The sequence below is a fragment of the Grampus griseus genome, assembly GCF_964374135.1.
Source record: "Grampus griseus genome assembly, chromosome: 3".
Classification (NCBI taxonomy): Eukaryota; Metazoa; Chordata; class Mammalia; order Artiodactyla; family Delphinidae; genus Grampus; species Grampus griseus.
Window position 1 is genome coordinate 111,087,909 of NC_139019.1, and position 21,037 is coordinate 111,108,945.

A 21,037-nucleotide genomic window follows, 5' to 3' on the forward strand; every position below is an offset into this window, starting at 1 on the left:
CTGAGACAAATTTAACTTTAAGATCACGTGACAAGTAATGTACAAATATTCGTTAAGAACTTACCACTCTGTCAATCATCTTACAGTGTCCACATTACATAGCAATATTTATAACCAGAAACTGCAGTGACTGATAAGTAGATACATTATTTAGTTTGTTAACCTCTACCTGAAAACATGCTTTTTTCATTAAAAAACAAAACCCGAAAAACATAAATCTCGATTTATATGGTTTTACAATCAGGTCTTACTGAAGCAGCAGAGACTTCATTTCCTTTCTTGCAGACAATATGCAGGAAGAAGAACCCACAAAGAGCATGCTGGCAATCTGACATATTGTACTATCTGGACTACAAATAAGTCCTGAAATTCATTTGAAGAATGTCAAGGAGTTACGAGAGATTATGTAGTGGCCTTGATTTTTATTTTTCTTTACCTAGAATTCTACAAATTCTAAAATTTATCAATTGATGTATCTTTTAAATAAACAGCACCAGTCTTGCCCATTGATACAATTAAAATTTGACTTTCTCAGTTCTTAGTTCACAAGTTTATTATGAAAAACACTGCAGTGCTCTTGTGCAGTAACATCGTCTTACAGGAGGGAGGAAAAAAAAACAGTTCTGTTCAAAACAACTCACCAGGATCTGACAGTAACAAAGAACAACATGAGGCTGAGATTTGAGAAGGGGAAAAAAACTGAGTGCAGACAAATCATACAATTAAATTAAACAGTATCCCTGAAAATAAACAAAACGATTTCAAAACTCACAAGTAGAGGGGAGGCCTTGGTACTTAATTTTAAAAATGTTCATTAAGCTCCAATGATTGTTTGCTGCTATTCTTATCTACAGTCATGCTGAGTAAAGCTATAGCTAAATGGAAGTTAAATTGTATTCACGAGGTGTTAATGTTTACATCTTATTATCTGCAGTCTCTCAGAGAAAGCAAAGTAACTACAAATAGCGCTATGCCAGAAACTGGTTTCTTGACCAACAATGTCGCTTCAGCATGCAATGAACTGGTTCATTCTAAAGTGGTCATGGCTGTTGATGACAAGAGGCTTTGTATTTTTATATGGCACATCTTTTTGGTCCGTGTGAAAACAAGTTTTTTGAATGTTAACTATTCTCTGACACTTTGTGGAGTTACTGTTGCTCTTCCCATTTCCGTTAGGTCAATATATGGTTCATGGCAATACTGTACAAGTTTAAAATTTCGTTACAGGAAGTAGTCTGGGGTACGACGAGTAACATGTGGCTCGCCTCTGCGAGGTGCTGGGTCAAACTGCAAGCTGAAAAACAAGACATATTTGTTGTTCATACTCCAAGACATCAATGTACTGACAATTAAAATCAAGAATATTAGTCTTTGACTCTACACATTTTTTTAATAGTTTGTTTTTTTAAAAACTGAAGTATAATTGACTTACAGCACTGCTTTAGTTCCAAAAGTACAACAGTGTTTTGAAATTTCTATACATTTCTATACATTAATTCTATACATTAATTCTATACATTTCTATACATTAATTATATGATCTAGATAAGTCTAGTTACCACCTGTCACCATACAATTATTACAATATTACTATATTCCCCATGTTGTACATTTCATCCCCGTGCAGATTTTTACACATTTCCCCCCCATCCAATAACTTAATGTATTAAGAGAACCCTAATCATGCATTTAATAAGGGTCTTCTGGCTGCACACCTCCTCAAAGAACCAAGGCAACTTCAGCTAGAGGATATGCTTCTGTATATCTGTAGTTCCTTCTAAGACCATTTGAAAGAAGGATTCTACTAAATAAATAAAGTTTAAAGAGCCTAAGGTACTGTTATCTATTATCTCATCCTCAGGATATATTTTATTAACTCTACAATAAAAACATGGATTTAAAAGTTAAATCCCTAATAATTCATATTAGGATCTAGGTTTCTGTTGATGTGTTTCAAAGGAAACTTAAAAAAATCCAATTGGAATCTGGATTTAGCATAAGCTCTTGAACTGTTCAACTTCACATTAAAACTAATATATTCAAGTAATGGTAACCAACGACTCAAGTGTATATACTTACAAAGAGTATTTTAGAGTATCATCAAGTTCCATGATTGCAGCTTGGTTACCGCAACGATAACAATAGTTTGGAGCACTGAAAATCGTTACTACATTTCGGTCATGGCACCAGTTATATCCCTACAAGGAAAAGAACAGAAAATAATCCCCTATTTTACTCCCTTATTTACACAACTAAATGTGACTTCTCTCAAGAGGGGAAAAAAATATCTCCCCTTCTGCCCAAAAGGCTTTTTAAAAAGTATTGCTTTGTTTCTGGATGATTCAATAATTTTCTGTACTCCACACAACTTTTTTTTTTCTTTTTGCTGTGCTGTGCAGCTTGTGGGATCTCAGATCTCAGTTCCCCGACCAGGGAATGAACCCAGGCCATGGCAGTGAAAGCACCGAATCCTAACCACTAGACCACCAGGGAACACTCCTTCTGCCCAACTTAAAAAAGAACCAAACGTATTTATTTTTTCCCAAAAGTATAAAAGTTGTCTACTATAAAAAGAAAATCCCTAAAAAAAATCACCGATCAGAAAAGGATAAGCTACTTCTTATATACCCGACTTTCAGTAAATAACAGCATTTCTTCAGCCTCTCTTATTGCAGTAGCCCTAAACATGATACAAGAATGAGTATATGGCCATTCCTTGTAGAGGCAGACACATACTCCTGGAGACCAGAACCTTATTAATTCTGTCCTCAGTCAGTACAGGTATTACCTGTACTGCCCAAGGTATAAAGGAGAGGCGCCTCTAGGAACTCCAGCCTCATTGTCTCAAAGCCCATCTGAACGCATGAGTTACTTTTCAAGTATTAATCACAAATTTCTTTCCCTATCTCTAGCAAAGTCAGACTTTATTGATAATCACAATACAGCTGTATTAGTATTAATCTAAATAGGACCTTAATTTTATAAGTATGCTAATCAATGTCCTATGCTAAGAATTTAGCCCATTTCCCTTTAGCTTCTTCTTTCAAATCACCTGTAATCCTATCATCCAAAGGACCACTTAAACATTTTGGTGTATTTCTTCCCAAACTCTCTTCCATACATACACATGTTAAATACATGAAATAAAACTGAGACCATAAAATATTATTTTTCACTCTCCCCCATCTTACTTTCCCAGCCTTAAACCCCAAGCACTACTCAGTCATTAAGAATTCTCTGAAAACATTTTACCTATGAATTTCATTTGGATCAAAAGTTTGAGATTTTAATTCTAGTGTGCATCTACTGAAAAGGCTAAGGCTATAATGGCAAATTCATCAGAAGAATACATGGCATGTTCTCACTATATCATATAATATAAAATTTCCTAAGATCTTCCTTCATTAAGTTTACTTAAAAATCAAATCAAAGAACAGAACATACCTCCATCACCAGCTGATGAGCTCTAGACACCAACGTGAGGCCATTGGCATGATTAAATGTCTCAGAAATATCTTGCCCAAAGGTGTAACCAGCTCCTCGAGGAGATATACCCCAACCTCCACGGTCATCTGGATCTGACCATAGCAAGTCACACATTGGACCCTAAAAAGCAAGTTATATTTTAGATTGCCTTTTGCAAAATTGGTTAAAATATATGATCTGAGTAATTCACCAGAAGCAGCACCTACTACGTCACTTTTTGAATGGTGTTTGCTGAAAATGGTAAAAGGTTTTGCAGATAGAGTCAAATAAATAAACTACTTCCAGGTGTCTTTAAGAGGCAGAGCCTACATCAATGAGTCCCAATAGCAACAAGCCCTAACTAATTAATCTGCCTAGTGTATGCAAATTTCAATGTTAGGCAGTAGAGTTTAGTAACTAAGGGAGAAGCTCTTAAGACAACCAACACCTAGGTCCTAAACCCAGTCCCAGAGCTGTTGTGATCTTGGTAGGTTTCTTAACCTTAGCTTCTTAAGAATGGGGTCAACAACAGTGCTCATACCACATGATCATTTTTGAGAATTAAACAAGAAAATACATACAATGAACTAAGTTACAATTAAATATTTCCTCTCTCTAAAAAGTTTTTTGAAAAGATTTTATTACCAAAAATAAGGGCAATACCTCATGGGGAACTTCTTGTAGGCGATCAAGTGCTCTGATGTGATCCAGTGTATCTATGGATGGTGAGAGGCCACCATGTAGACAGAAGATCTGAAAAGAGTGGTTTACAACATTACCCTCATTTAAAATAAACTACAAACATTGTGGACTAAGCTGCAGGCTGTAGCCCACATCACTCGGCCCTGTTGGTGTTTCTGTGTTCTGCCAGAACCAGGCTTGTTTCTGCAGATCTTTCTTTCTTGCCTCCCACTCTAAACTATGGAATACACTCCCTTTCTTCCTGATAAACCATCCCTACTGCACCCAAACCCCAATCAGCTCTTCTAAAAACATTTCTCTGACCTTACCCTCCGTCATAGACAATTATCTTCCTTCTCACAGAATTTTCTTGCAGTTTCTTCTGTGCACTGCTGCTCTACTGGGACCAGTAAATAGCTAATTACATCTCCCCGACATGTCCAGAAACAGCCCAAAAGGATGGACGGGCTACATTTTCCATCCCCCTGTGGTCCCAACATATAGTTCAGTGCCCCTCACAAAGACTGCACTTCATAGAAGAATCCCAAAGGGATGTGAGGATGGAAAAACAAGTTACTGGCACCTAAATGTAAGAAAGCAGATTCTTGAAAATAATCACCAATGTAAGTTTCAAGAAGACCTACATACCTGCCCATCCACCAAGGCAGTGAGAGGAAGATAGTCAAAAAGATCTGTAAAATATTTCCAAACATTTGCATTTCCATACTTCCGTAAACACTCATCATAGAAACCATATACTTGTGTGATCTGTCTGCTCTCATGATTTCCTCTAAGAATGGTGATGCGTTCACGGTAACGAACCTGAAACAACAAACGTGAAATCATGAACGGCTGGCTCCTTCAAAAACCAAATAAAAATCCAGCAAACATTCTACAGGGAAACAGAATTCCAACTTTGCTGGAAAAAACATCCCACACCCCTACATCACACAAAAGTGAAATCACATCTACAGATCATTTATCCCATGGGGTATCTGCCAACCCCATTTCAACTAAAATCAAACTCTCACTACCACTAACTTTATCCCACGCATAGTCACCAGCTGCAAAACTCCATCCATGAGTTTTTTTTATTACATTATACAACCACCATTGCAATCCAGTTTTAGAACCGTTCCATTAACCCAAAAAGATCCCTCGTGCCTGTCTGCAATCACTCCCGACTCCCACTCTCAGCAACTACCGATACTTTGTCTCTTGAGATTTGCTTTCTCTAGAAATTTCATATAAATGGAATCAATACAATATGTAGTTTTTTTGTGTGTCTGGCTTCTTTCACTTAGCGGAATATTTTTTAGACTCATCTGTGAATGGATCAGTGGTTTGTCTCATTTTACTGCTCTGCACAGTATTCCATTGTATGGCTATACCATATATAGCCATATTTTGGTTTTTTATTCACCAGCAGACTGAACATTTGGATTGTCTGCAGTTTTGGGCTATTATGAATAATGTTCTTATGATCATACCACATATAAGAAGTTTCTGTACACATATATGCTTTCATTTTTCTCGGAGAGATTCCTAAGTTTCTAATCTCTCCAACAAACTCACTAACATACGGTATTACTAGCCTTATTGATGAAAGCCATTCTAATGGGCCTGATTCTGACTTTAATTTGCATTTCCCTGATGACTAAGGTTTGAGCATCTTTTCATGTGCTTAATGACCATTCATATATCTTCTTGGGTGAAACATCTATTCAAATATTTTGTCCACTTAAAACATGTCTTCTTATAGGTTTTAAAAATATATATATGAATACAAGTACTTTTTCCTTAGTGATGTCTTTTGAAGAACAAAAAATCAATTTTTATGAAGTCCAATTTATCAGTTTTTTAATGGCTTGTGTTTTTGGTATCATATCTAAGACATCTTTGCCAAACCCAAGGTTACAAAGATTTTCTATGTTTTATTTTAGAAGTTTCACAGTTTTAGCACTCATATTTAGATCTATGACTGACGTTGATCCATTTGTTAGGTATGAGGTAGCTAAGTTCATTTTTTGCATATGGATGCCCAACTGTTCCAGCACTATTTGCTTAAGTTTCCTTTCCCCTGTATTAAGTCTGCTAGGGCTACCATATGAGGTACCACAGAATGGAAGGCTTAAAGAACAGAAATTTATTTCCTCACAGTTCTAGAGGCTAGAAGTCCAAGATCAAGATCAAGGTGTCAGCAGGGTTGGTTCCTTCTAAAGGCCTCTCTTCTTTGGCTAGATAACGGCCATCTTCTCCATGTGTCTTCTCATCTTCCCTCTGTATGTGTCCTAATCTCTTCTTATAAGGACACCAGTCATATTGGATTAGGGGTCACCTGTATGACCTCATTTTACCTTAATTACCTCTTTAAAGGCCCTACCTCCAATACAGTCACATTCTGAGGTACTGGGAGTTAGGACTGCAACATATGAATTTGGGGAAGGGGTGGTGGTGGCACAATTCAGCGCATAACACAAACATGAACTCTTAAAGGTAGCATATTTATTCCTCCTCTGAGCACTGGGATTCATCCTGGGCTTTAAGTGCAGGTTAGCTTGCAAGGCTACTTTCATGGCATCTAGAGTCACTGCAGAAACTTTCCATCATTTAATTCAACTCCTTCAATTTACAGATGCAGAACATAATGACCTCCAAAAATGTTTTGTAGCACTTTACATGATTCAGACCTGTAGCTTCATGAACACTTACACTTTGTTAATTGCCTAAACTTCAGCTCTTGCCAAAACCACATCTCACTGCTTCTCCAGTACTAGAAGACGCTGGCAGCTATCTTACCATTCTACATATTCTTTAAAATAAAATCATCTCCCCAAAAGTAAAGTCAAATAATTTCTTTTAAGGGAGAAAGGTCATCTCAAAAAAGCTTTTTACCATTTTGTGTTTCACCTTCAGATCTCTGTATATTTCCCAAAGCTACAACTGGTATAAAACAACATGCTTTCTTTAATTATCATTTCTATTGTTCTAGATTATGTCATGTTTAATGGCTGCAAACTATTCCATTGAGGTAAGCCATAATTTAGAAATTCACTTACCATTAGATATTTATATCAATTCTTTCTGACATTTAAGATGCTACAATTTATGTTTTCATGTAAGTAAAGCTCTTTTCCTCTTAAACTTCTTCCTCTGTACAATTTTAATTATATGATTACTGTGTCAACGGATATAAACATGCCAATATTTGAAATATTTTGCTCCTTTAAAATACTTCAAAAATACCTAGAAAGGTAATTATATTACCTCTCATATCCCAAATTACTGAACTAAAATTTCTATTTAATCAGCCTTCTAGCATTTTTAAATCATGAGGCATTTTCTTCCTTAGAAAATAACCTTCTTGTTTTTATTCTGTATCATTCCCTCATTCAGAATGAAGATAGACCGATGATTTATTAAGTCCCAAACCTGAATATCTAAATTCCTAAATGTGGGGATTTATTCTAAAAGCTAACACGCAGATGGAGAAAACCACAAATCACTGGGTAAAAAAGGACATTCAAGAGGACTGCCATACCCAGTTCAAAATGCTCAAACATAAAATTGAAATTACCTTAAGAGCTACAAGCAGAGTAACTGTTTCAACTGAGTAATATCCTCTGTCAACATAATCTCCCATAAACAAGTAATTTGTATCTGGTGATTTGCCACCAATTCTAAACAGTTCCATGAGATCATGAAATTGCCCATGCACATCTCCGCAGACAGTGACTGGACATCGAACTTCTTGCACATTGGATTCTTTTGTCAGAATTTCTTTAGCCTACAGATAGAGAAAAATAAACCAAGACATTTCACATTAAAAAACATTAACAAAGATATGTTTAATTACACATAAGATATGTTTAAGTTACCCTTAATATAGCTTTAAAGGGGCAGACTCAGCATAAGATGAAACTGCAGATAATTACGATCGCATTAAAATAAGGGGGCAAGACATGCCTGGAACCTATCCACCAGCTATCTCACCTCTGATACCTAGAAAAAAAAAAATGTATCAAGATACATAGTCCCATTCCTCTCATCAGTATCATGAGTTTTAGATCTATCAGTTGCCATCTAAGTGCTAAAGAGATCATGATTAGCAGCCATATACAATAAATGAAAATGGAGCAAGACACTCAGGTACCTAGTTCCTGAGCTTTAGAGTTCTAACTACAATGCACTCTAGGATTCCAGGCTACGAGGAGAGGTTTCTTAGTCCTACTTTAAAAAAAAGACTTTTGGAAGACATTAAAATTTTGTCTGTATTTTGGGTTTTTTATCCTCTTATCAAAACATAAACTTCTCATTTTACAACTGTGACTATTCAATATACATAGTTTTTATGCTGCTTTCAGAAAACCGTTTGGCATCCTATGCATTCCCCCATGTAACCACAAATTCAAACATCACTTTTAAGAGCAACATAATATTCCACTCAGTAGAAACTCTTTTATTCATTTCAACACATATTTATTGATCATTTATTGTATGCCAAAAACTGTGAAGAGAACTGGGAGATAATCATTCATTTGCTCAACCATGAGTGATACTCTGTGCCAGGCCCTGTGCTAGCCCCTGGAGGTATAGTGAACAAGATAAAGATAGATCATTCCCACACCAGGGCTGGGGAGGGGGTATAGGGGAACGGCCACAAACAAGTAATCAAGTAACAAAGTACAGACTGTATTAAGTGCCATGGAAGAAAGGGAGAGAGTAACTGGTGGAGGCCACTTTTTAAGATATCACAACAAACAAGACAGCCCATAAACACACACAGTGGAGCAGGAGAGGCAGACAATAAATAAAAGATCATTACAAAAGAAAGGGCCAAGTGCTAAGACATGCTAGAGTAAGCAGCAGTGTTCCGGGCTCACAAAAACTGAGAGCTATGAAAACTGCCTGAGGTGCAAATAATGGGCGGGAGCTACAGAAATGGGATGGGAATAGGAAACTGGAGGACATCCAACAGCGGCAGATGCAATCATGCGTATAAAGTCCAAGGAGTTAAGCAGAAAAGGTTAACATGGCTAAAGCATAGCACGCAAGAGTAGAGAAGAGAGCAGACCGGGGTGGGGTCAGGTTGACAAACTACCCTGGTTTTTAGCACCGATAGTCCTGCTTCCCAGGAAACGCCTCAGTTGTACCCAGGCAAACCATGATGACAGTTGGTCACCCAGCTAGGAAATGTAGGAGGAGAATGGAGCATGGATATGGACTGAAAACAAGTCTAATCAAAGTAGTATTAAAACAAAGATCCACTGGCAGAAAATTTGATTAGTGAATTAAGGATTTCAGAGGTAGGGCTGTGGATATGGATATCTGAGGTGTAGTAGAGCTTAAAGGCCACCCACCAGTATTCAGGGACCAACCCACCGACAAGTCTTGCCTAGTCTCCTTCCAAAACATCTCAATCCATATGCTTCTATCTTTTTTGCCAATATCCTGGTCCAAGGCACCATCAACTAACCTGGATTACTGTGCTAGCCTCCACAAAAAACTCCCTGTTTCTAGTCTTCCTGCCTCCAATTTAATTTCCATGCAACAATCAAAGTGACAGTTTAAAAAATTATCACCAGATTCATTTTATCCACCATTGTCTACACAGCACCTCGCTAGAACAATGCCCCACGCACTTAATATATATTTTGAGGGAATCAAGAACTCAAACTGAGACAAATCATCTTTAGGGAGAGCCATGGATGTCTGCCAGGACAACAGCATAAGTACAAACCTGGAAAGTGGTACCAAGTTCTCTGGAGAATGAAGAAATAGCAGGTAATAACCGTAAGGAAAAATGTCCAGGTATCTAGGTAGAGGACAGAAGCCTGAAAAACACAGGGAATTTTATCCTCAAATAGAAGGATGCAGAACCCATCCACCTGGGAGGGCTACTAGAGAAGGTACAAGACTTCCTCAGGGAGAGTCAGTTAAGCCAAGAAGGTAAAAGTAATTTGTTCTGAGAATGGGTTTAAAGTGTTTTACTTCATATACCCAATCAACATTTATTGAGCATCTTCTATTTGGGATCAGCAGTATGGAATGGTGTCCCAGAATGTACAGTGGGAGGCTGGGTCAAGGGAAAGCAACACACTGCAATATGCAGGTGAAAATATCATAAGAGAATTGTTGCTAATGAGCCATTGCTCATTACATTTTGAGTGACAACCAAGGATGTCAAGGACTGGTTTTAAGGTAGTGGTATGCAACCTTAGCGGCACATTAAAAAATGACCTGGGAAGCTCTTTAAAAATATCCAGATGCCCAAACTACTCCTCTCCCAATTAAGTCAGAATCTTTGTCTGTGGGATCCAAGCGTCAATAATTTTTTTAAGTCTCCCCTCCCTACCCTATACTAGTGCTTTCTTAGGTGCTGCCAAGTTTAAGAACCACTATTTTCAAGTCTCCAAACATTTTGGGAAGCCTATTTCAGGACATTTACCAACCACTGACATCACAAAGTTAGTTATTAATTTCATCTAACATTTTTAAATTTAGAAAAAATTTCCACTGTGTTTCAAAAAGAGATATTTCTTAAGAAGTACATATAATCCATCTCTCTACAGTAATTCCAACTTCCCAATTTATTATTACTAAAAAGTGGAAGTTCACTAGGCATATTCCATTACTAAACCTGTTTGGAATTAATACCAGGACTGATGTTTTCAGCACCTAGTGCATACTAATGAAAACAGCTATGAATGAAATGATAGGTCCTACTTAAAAGAAATTTGCAGGACTCCCCTGGTGGCTCAGTGGTTAAGAATCCACCTGTCAATACAGGGGACACGGGTTCGAGCTCTGGTCCAGGAAGATCCCACATGCCGTGGAGCAACTAAGCCTGTGCTCCACAACGAGAAGCCCCGCAATGAGAAGCCCACGCACCGCAACCAAGAGTAGCCCCCGCTCGCCACAACTAGAGAGAGCCCACACGCAGCAACAAAGACCCAACACAGCCAAAAGTAAAAATAAAATAAATAAGTTTATTAAAAAAATTTTTTTTTAAAAACGTACTTTTGGGGGGTTTGTCTCAACTTATCAGCTCTCAGATGATCACTACACAAAATACACTAGTCCCAGAACACCACAACAAAGAAGACTGTAGATGTCCTTATTAAAGATTATTCTAGTCAGGAAAACTAATCATAGCATAGCTTCTCTCAGACATCTCTTTTTCTATCACAGGAGTCAGGCCTTATAAATCCCAGAAGCACCTAATAGAACCCCCCTCTATGGGTCACCCAATGGGACCTCTAATGAGTCACCTTTAGTGCCTCCAGGCCTTCACCAACCATCAGTTTCAAAGATAGCTATACAACTTCAAATCTCTGGTTTAATACTCAAAGTAAATGGTACAACCAGACTCTCAAGGTAACTTAGTTAACACTAGAGACTAAAAAATTTTTAATAACTACCTTTTCACTCTCTGGTATTCTGACTCCCATAATTTAAAGCCTCATGTCACCTGAACCATGCAGAGAAGCAAAAGTAACACACACACCTCAAACTTTTGTTTCCCCTAAAACATTTTTCAGGGACTTCAAATGTCTCAGCTAATATAATTCATATTTGAAAAAAGAATTAAGATCAAGTTTTAAGAAACAGTGTAACTAGCACCGTACTGATTTATTTATTGGAACCCTACTGAAATTCAGTCAAATGATACAGACTGAAATGAATGAATTCAAGGGAAGAACCTTCCTAGAACAAGGTTAAAACTGGAACAAGCAATTCCATTAATGAGAGCTTATCACAAGTAACTGTGGAAAGTTAAAAATTTTTACACCTTCCTGAAATTTAAAAATTTAGATTCACCCAAAGACCAGCAACCTTCAGGAGCATTAATTTATTATTAACATCCTCTCAGCATTCTGAGTTCGGATTCAGAAATCTCACTCTATTTTCAACCTCCTATAAAAACATCAGGTAATAAGGCCAATGACCTGTAGACTTAAGTAAGTCTTAAATATGGACCATACCTAACCACCATAACAACATGAAATTACAAACAAATCAGATTTAAAACAGACCAAAAGACCAACAGATCATCCAATCCAAGATTTTTCAAGGAAGGCAAGTAAAAGAAAAAAACATGAACCAACAACAGATTTACCAACCACTTATATATATCTATTAATTTCCTTAAGGATATACAACATTGATATCATTCCTACATAACTTACACAGTAGAAAAAGCCACGCAATGCATTTATGCATTTTTAATTATTAAAAGAAAAACAGGAAGACATATGGGAACATATGTTTGTGTATGACTGATTCACTTTGTTGTAAGGCAGAAGCTAGCACACCATTGTAAAGCAATTGTACCCCAATAAAGATGTTAAAAAAAATAAATAAAAAAAATAAATAAATAAATAAATAAAAAAAAAGAAAAACAAAACGTATTTATGCATTTTTATTAAATCAAGGAACCATTTTAAAATACAAAATGATTACAAGGTAAAAATTCTTTGTGTAAAATGACTGGAAAACAATAAAGTCTTAACAGATTGTTTATTTCAGCGGTGAAACTGTAAGAATGCTTTCTCAATTCTGCCACACCAGCAAAAACTATTCTCATTTCTTTGTATTCCCTTACAGTTTACAACTGGTCAACATCTCATTCTGTGTCCTAAATTTTCATATTCACTGACCCAATTTCCTATAGCATTACAGTGATCATTGTAAACCACTATATAATATGCTCCTGAACAGATCTACACAGGTATTACTGTTTATTTGAATTATTTTCTTTCAGGAAAATTTCAATTGTGGGATTACAGAGCAAAACAATATTAACAATTTTTGTTCCCTATGTACCACTGGACCTATGCCTAACTTGTGCAGTAATAAATTTAAGACTGTATCCATTCTCAGCTATTTCAGATATACAGTGTTATCTTCTAATTTAACTGGAACTTTTAATTTCAGGGTTTGAACTTTTTATTCCATGTTTATACAGTATCAGTTATTTCTCCTCTTGTATAACGTGTCCACACACATTCTTTGAGTATTCATAGGGAGCCAAATGTTCTTAGATATTTTTCTATTAAAAATCTGATTACTAATTATAATGTTCATTAGAACTCTAGTTAAGTAAATTTAACATTTCATACTCTAATCCCAGTTGAATACATCTTCTACCAATAGAGCCATAAACACATAAGAGATGAGAAACAAAAAACAAAAAAAAGCAATAATTAATCTTTGAATTTTACTTCTCAGTTCAAGTAAAAACTGAAGACATTTGAAAACTTTTTTAAAAAGCAAAATAATTGGGACTTCCCTGGCAGTCCAGGAGTTAAGACTCCGTGCTTCCACTTCAGGGGGCACAGGTTCGATCCCTGGTCAGGGAACTAAGACCCACATGCCGCATGGCACAGCCAAAAAATATAAAATACCTGTAGGGTCAAGCAACCATGACACACATCCTGATCAGGCATGGAAAAATATTTTTTAAAATAAAATAAAAAGCAAAATAATTAAATTTGCAAGCAAGAATCAAGCTTTTCAATATCCTAAGAGAATTTCATTTTGCTTCATACTGCTTTTATGAATCAATGGTAGGTTTCTTTGATTTTCATAACTGTGGAAAAAAAATTTAAGGTTCATGATAAATTAAGTGTATGTGGCTAGATTTTTATTTTGGTGTGATACATAGGGTAGGACGTATCACTAGCCCTGGAAGCAAATGAATCTTTAGTTAATTGTCTTCAACTATCAAATCTTTCTTCATACCACTTGTCTTTCATTAATTATACTGATCAGATGCCTCTAATATTTTATGAAATATTTGTCTTCTTTGATTAAAATCTGTATGATTATAATACTTTCAAAGTATCATAACCCTTCACATAATGTTCTGCAAACAAGTATCTACTATTTGGTTTAGGGCCTAATGGAAAGAAAAGGTCAGGGATGAGGGATAATTCTAAATTTATATTAAGAGAGAATATGTAAGGTGATGTTTTCCCATCTGTTTCTGTAAAACAACCATCTTCACCTCTGACCAAAATGAATGACTGCTTTCTTTAAAGCTGTGTGTCTCACGTGCAACAGACTGGCCTCCATCTTTACCAACGAACATACCCATGTGCATGAATTAAACAGTCTCAATCATTCCTGCATAGGGAAAAAATGTTAATCTACTGAACTGAGAAATGTTGCTATATACACAGTTGTTTAAAAATTTTCACCATAACAATCCATGTTGAATGAGATTCAACCACTCTGGGTCTCAGTCTCCTCCCTCATCTGTGAAAGGTGACTTGGCCTAGAGGATCTTTGAGGTTTTTTTCATTACTAAAATTCTACACATCCTAAAGCACTTCACTTCTTAAGCCTTTTTAATGAAAATCAAAGCCACCCAACAGAGATAGCAGGCATTACTGCTAGTTTACAGATGATGGGTACCAGAGAAACACAATTAACTTGATCACCACTAGCACAAAAATTCTAAAATCTTTCCTATCTGGAGTTTACTACAAGTTCAACCTCCTGACTAATCCAAAACCCTGCTACTAGAGCAAAACAACTAACAGATCCCTACAATTATACTATTTAGACAAAGCTCAACAAATAGTGAAAATAGTACATATAAAGGAAGCATAATAAATTTTGCTTGAATGGACTTCCCTGGTGGCGCAGTGATTAAGAACCTGCCTGCCAAGGCAGGGGACACGGGGTCAAGCCCTGGTCTGGGAAGATCCCACATGCCACGGAGCAACTAAGCCCATGCGCCACAACTACCGAGCCTGTGCTCTAGAGCCCGCGAGCCACAACTACTGAAGCCCATGTGCCTAGAGCCCATGCTCCACAACAAGAGAAGCCACCGCAATGAGAAGCCCGTGACCCACAACGAGAAGCCCGCACGCCGCAACGAAGAGTAGCCCCTGCTCGCCGCAACTAGAGAAAGCCCGTGCTTAGCAACGAAGACCCAACACAGCCAAAGAGAAATAAATAAAAAATAAATTTAGGGCTTCCCTGGTGGCACAGTGGTTGAGAGTCCACCTGCCGATGCAGGGGACACGGGTTCGTGCCCCGGTCCGGGAAGATCCCACATGCCGTGGAGCGGCTGGGCCCGTGAGCCATGGCCGCTAAGCCTGCGCGTCCAGAGCCTGTGCTCCGCAATGGGAGAGGCCACAACAGTGAGAAGCCCGCGTACCGCAAAAATAAATAAATTTATATATATAAAAAAATTTTGGTTGAATGTATTCCAAAAACAAATGCACACTGTCACAGTTAATAATAATACTGACACTCCATAACCTGTGTGAACTACACTTTGCATGACTATCTAGGTAATGTTTGTCTTCCAGGTGCACTCTAGAACAAAGGTGCTCAACCTTCTTTCAGGCCCCTCAACAACAGAAAGGTAAAAATTCCCATTGGTGGTAGTAACTAAATGACTAAGGCAGAGGTGGGGACAGGGTGTGCCAGAGTGACTGGCCAGCTGGTCATGTACAGTTTAGAAAACACCCAGATGCAGTACATACGTCTCTGTCACTGCTTTGTCTATCCATTCCAAACAACAATACCAATATATCAGTGGCAATAGCAACCTTGTATTGTGAAGAAATTAAGCTGTTAATCCCAGACTGCTCTTCACAGTTTTTCCAGACCCCACCCCCACCCCCAGCCATTTACTGGCAACCAGACCTCTCTCTGTCAGCCTCTTCTACAACTTCTGCTCCAGAAGCTGAAAGAAAACCTATTTTAAACAACAAACAAAATCTTTCCCCTTCCCAGTTCTAGTCCATTTCAGATCTCACTTGTGTAGGAGAGGGCAGGTTGAGGGTTTTTTCAGAAAAGGATGGTAATGTGAAATGCGTAAGGAAAAAGGTGAAAATAAGAGAAACAGGTCAAAGTATAAAGAAAACGGTAAGGGGTGGGGGGTGGTTCTATGCCTCACATAACTTTTCCTACCTCTCCTCAGCGCCCTCAAAAAAGACCCCTCTCTGGGACTTCTCTGGTGGCGCAGTGGTTAAGAATTCACCTGCCACTGCAAGGGACACGAGTTCGAGCCCTGGTCTGGGAAGATCCCACATGCCGCGGAGTAACTAAGCCTGTGAGTGCGCCACAACTACTGAAGCCCGCGCGTCCAAAGCTCATGCTCTGCAACAAGAGAAGCCACCACAATGAGAAGCCCGCGCACCACAACAAAGAGTAGCCCCCACTCGCTGCAACTAGAGAAAGCCCACGTGTAGCAGCAAAGACCCAACGCAGCCAAAAATAAATAAATAAATTTACAAAAACAAAGAAACAAAAAACACCAACCCTCTCTACCATGCGTCAACCCAAACCTAATGTCTCCTGGTTTTCCTAGCTTATCTCCTCCAAACTAAACAAGCAATACTCCACAGGTAACTGACAAACCTGACTTACAATGAGATAGGGAAAAAAAGAACACCAAACTACTGTTAACTCAAATGCTGTCCCAGTGCCCATCATTCTTTCTATAGCATGAGTTTCACCTTAGTCCTACTGCCCATATTTGCAGACACAGAACTCTTGGCTCTGATAGAGAAAACAAAGGCAGAATGGGACAGGGGGTGGGGGGAACTTGTGTGTCTGAAGAGAAGAACTGTTCACCTTTTTGGTGTTTCCTCACTAAGTCAACTCAAAACCAACTGCTCTACCGCTTCATGCCTGGGAGATCACAGAATACACACAGGCAAACAGCCTTGACTGTGGAAGCTATGAGGATAAAAAGAAAGGCATTTTAACAAGCTTAATGAAAAATTTAAATATCAGTTACATTTTATTAGAGTATTTTAGAGCTTGGTCTCTGGATCATGATTTACACTATCTGAGAATACACAGAAAATTAACTGGGGTTTTCATCTCACTAATCTTATCTGCGAGGCAAATGCAGTTAGCCACGTCCAAATCGAAAAATAATTAGTTTCCTCCTCCAGGAGAGAGTGGGACAACAGTATGTGACATGAATAGGAAGCTTTAAAGAACAAAAATTATGCTTTCTTTTACAGAGCTGTTAATTCTACAATTCAGTCTGGCCCCAATTCATCTGTGTCTTCATTATTAACACTACCTCAGAAAAGAGAAGGGGGCTGTGAAGCAAGACTAAAACATTGGGCTTACAAACCATAAACCTAGGCAATCTCAATTTAGCCCCTGTAGTCAAGTCACTTTATCTTTCTGAGCTGTGGTTTCCATCTCTAACTGAGGATAACTGTCTCATAAACCTGTTAAGAGAACTGTGTATGTGAAAGTATGATGACAACAATATTCTGTATCATGCTCCCCCCACAACTGCTTGTTCTCAATATTCAAATTACCTTTATGGAAATAAGCCAAACCACCTTTTAAATTAAACACACATACAGACTCACAAAAATATATTACCCATTTCATATAGGAATTTAACCTTGGCCAAGTACTTGCAGGTCATCCAACTAGCAGGAAGACTCATGCTGCATTTTATTTATAGTGCTTGTACAGCAATGGAAAACAGCATACCTAGGTAAAGAACTCCTTTGGAAAAAAAACCTGGCTATCAAACAACATTCTCCACAAGTTTGGTAAGACAAGAAAGCACAAAGCCAAAAATCATACCTAAATGAAACCACTGCTGAACATAACAAAAGACTGTTTACTATAGTTAAAGCAAAAGCAAGTTGATACTATTTACTTCTTCCAATAGGTAGATGGAAACATACCAGTCCAGTTATACAGGTGTAGTAAATGACTACAGACCTGTGACTATAGGCAAAACTGCTTCACTCACAGCAAATTTTTAAACAACCAACAAATTATGATCCCCAAAATGACAAGGTATATCGCACACACAACAACCCTGTCTTTGATATAGACCTTCATCACATCTTGGGGGGAAAAAAGCTTAACTAATTAATAACATAAAAACCATATTCACCCTTGTCTATAAACACACTTTCCTTCTTATAATCAAAAAATAATCAACTATTATCAAATAGCTATCTCCACCAAGTATCATTTCTTTAAAAGGAACAAAAGAAAGAAAAAAAACCTATTATACTAATGAGAACTTTTGCTTCACTAAAAACATTTGTACAAAAGATGTTTCAAGTCATGCACCCTATCTTATCCCATAAACCTGAAGAGCTGCCTTCAAATTAACTTAGTCTGGAAGGTTAATAATGCTCCAAAAGTTGGAATACTTACAAGTTAAAAAGTTTGAAGGCTGTGTGATAGCCCCCCAAAAGGATTCATGTTTTAGAAATCTAGCTTCAAATATTTTCTCCCTTTTTTTGGCTCTAAGAATTAAAATCTTGACACAGTAGATGAGCAAAGGAGATTTAAGCATAAATTGATTAACCTCACTACATCTTAGTTTTACAAACAGGTGGCAAACAACGACCATTTACCAGATGGATCAAGCTTCAGCCACCCCACTGTAACTCCAGTATTATCTTCTATTGTCTCCGACACAAACCCTCTACTTCTGTGTTCCATCTACTACTGACTTCCAACTAGATTCAGGCTCCTTGAGAATAAGCATGATTGCTTTTCATTCATCTCATAAAAGTAAGCAATCTTGGATATCCAGTAAGCATTCAATATTTAAACACAGAGTACTAATTTAAAATGGAACTGTATAATCTAAGATTAGAAGGAAACTTGGAACATCTATTTTAATTTTAGTTTATAGACAGGAAAATGTGGACCAAGTGAAGTGGTTGCCTCAAGGTCAATCACAATTAGTTAGTGGCAGAAAGAGGACTAGTGTCCCGTTCTAACTCACAGTCCAGTGGTCTTCCAATTACATCACTGCTCTCTTGCGATGTTTTCTACACAAATGACTAGTCATCTAGCCAACTACTGACTCAAAGTCTTATACAGAGTAAAAACTCAACCTTAAAAGTCATTAAAATCATCACTTATAGTACCTAGAAACTAAGACCTAACACTATACATTAAATAATTTTTAAAAGCCTATTTCTAAACCTTTAAAACAAATATTATCCTCATTTGATGGAAGCAAATTAAGGATCAAGAAGCAACGAAAGACTACAATGCTACCATTAAAATTCAGCTCCAAGAGATTATGTGCCACCTCATCAACTAATAGGAAAGTTTTGTCGAAGCATGGGATAAATAAATCTGAGTTAGACTCACTTAAATTGCAATTATTCACAGAACAGTTTCTGAAAAAGCCGGTTTTAGGGGCATATACATCAAACTCATGAACATAATTTTCACATCAAGCCACAAACAAGTCAGCATAATTGCTTTCTAATAATTCTTCACTAATACAAAATGCTAATATGATATTCCACAATTCTGTGGAACTAAAAAGAAATGCTGCAAAGTTAATTTTGAAAAGGTAAATTGAAACATTCATGGTGGAGCTCATCATTTTCTCTACTTAGGAAACTGAATTATAAGACAAACCCAACAGGCTATCTGTTTCCCCAACTCCTCGGAAAAAACAAATCAGAAATAGGTAATTTAAAACGGCCTTACTAAAATAGACTACAACATTCCATTTTCAACACCTGTGAGATAAATTATTTAAACCTAAGCACAATATCTGGGATACTGTAAAAGCTCAATCGACAGCTATTCTTATCATTACTACCACTATTTAAAGTCACAAATATACAAACAACTTTTCCAAGGAAAAGCCAGGATACAAAATTTGCTCTTACAGTTTGTTGCTCGTTTTAAAAAGAAATGGCAAAATGCCAAGTACGTTAGACTTAGAGAAGCGTTTCACACTACCCAATTTGAGTCGGCATATAAATCATAAACCGACACTTGATTTCCAATCCCAAAGCTACTTATGTAGTATGACTCACCAAATTCTCCATTCTTCCAACTATGAAAAATAAGTTATACTCCTCCCTATGACTACCACCATGACATTCGTAGAAACTAGGTTAGAAATTGATTCTAACATTCTTTAAAAACACGCTTCAAATAAGTCTCTGGAAAAGATATCTCGGTGAATTTAACACAAACCACCCAAGATAGTGCTAAAACTGTGTGACCTTTAGAGAGGTCCTAGATCTGGTCTACAAGGGCCGTTCGGGGAGCTTCTGGACAGCTTTGGACCTAAGAATTAGGTCTGAGTACAAGTAAAAAGCCTCTTACTCACCTGAGTCCCAGGCCCCACTCCCAGGCCATAGAACTCAAGTCCTCTTACCCACATCTCAAAACCGTCCCCAACCCTGACCCACAGGGTCTCCGCTCCCCACAGCCACCTCGCCCCGCGCCAAGACCGCGAAGCTCTGAAGCCCCGGAGTTGGGGCAACGGCGCCATTTTAGGCGGCGGTGGTAACGACAACCAATCCCTGCGCGGGAGGCAGAGGGCGCCGGGTCGCCCGGGAGCCGCCGCCGGGCCGCGCCGGGCGCCGGTCTGGGAGGCTCGGGGGGCCGGGGCCTCCGCCATGTTGCACCCTCCCCATGGCCGCCTTCTTCTTTGCGGGCTCGGCCCGCCGCGGCTTCCGCATCCGAGGTGCAGCTCACCTTCTCGCAGAGGCTCTTGACCTGGGACTCGGAGAGCTGCTTGCACTCGTTCAGCTGCTCGACCCACTGGTCCAGCTCCTTGGTGAACACCTTCTCGTCCATGATGCCACCCGCCCGAAACGGCTGCCGCTCCGCGCTCCTCCCGCGCCGCCGCCCGCACACGGGCCACACACACACGCCGCCGCCGGTTCCCGGGGTACTTGTGCGGGTACTGGCGGTTGCTCGGCACTAGCGCTGGCCCGCTGGCTCGCCCCTCCGTACTCGGCCACCGGCCGCGGCCGTCCTCCGCTCACTCTAGCCCCAAAGCTCTGCTCTCTGTAATGGCGGCCGCCGGCGTGGTGACGTCACGCCCGGCGTCAGGAGGCGGCGGGGTAGATGGGCCGGGACCAGAGCTGCGCAACTGCAGCGCCAGCCC

General features: G+C 38.6%; 1 protein-coding gene across 1 annotated transcript; it reads right to left on the minus strand.

Annotated features, from left to right (window-relative positions):
• Positions 1-535: 535 nt before the first annotated feature.
• Positions 536-20,945, minus strand: PPP2CA (protein phosphatase 2 catalytic subunit alpha). The gene is made up of 7 exons (XM_082650544.1): positions 20,623-20,945; positions 7,724-7,933; positions 4,795-4,968; positions 4,129-4,218; positions 3,445-3,606; positions 2,080-2,198; positions 536-1,294 (listed from the first exon to the last, which is right to left on the minus strand). The coding sequence occupies exons 1-7, from the start codon at positions 20,722-20,724 to the stop codon at positions 1,222-1,224; spliced, it is 930 nt and encodes a 309-aa protein (XP_082506670.1). The 5' UTR covers positions 20,725-20,945; the 3' UTR covers positions 536-1,221.
• Positions 20,946-21,037: the final 92 nt, after the last annotated feature.

Excerpts from the sequence above, each read along its gene's own strand:
- PPP2CA (XM_082650544.1), bottom strand. The coding sequence starts at position 20,724 with ATGGACGAGAAGGTGTTCACCAAGGAGCTGGACCAGTGGGTCGAGCAG. Across the intron at positions 7,934-20,622 it reads TCAAGAGCCTCTGCGAGAAG|GCTAAAGAAATTCTGACAAA; the intron begins GTGAGCTGCACC and ends CTCTATCTGTAG. Across the intron at positions 1,295-2,079 it reads GATACTCTAAAATACTCTTT|CTTGCAGTTTGACCCAGCAC; the intron begins GTAAGTATATAC and ends CTTGTTTTTCAG.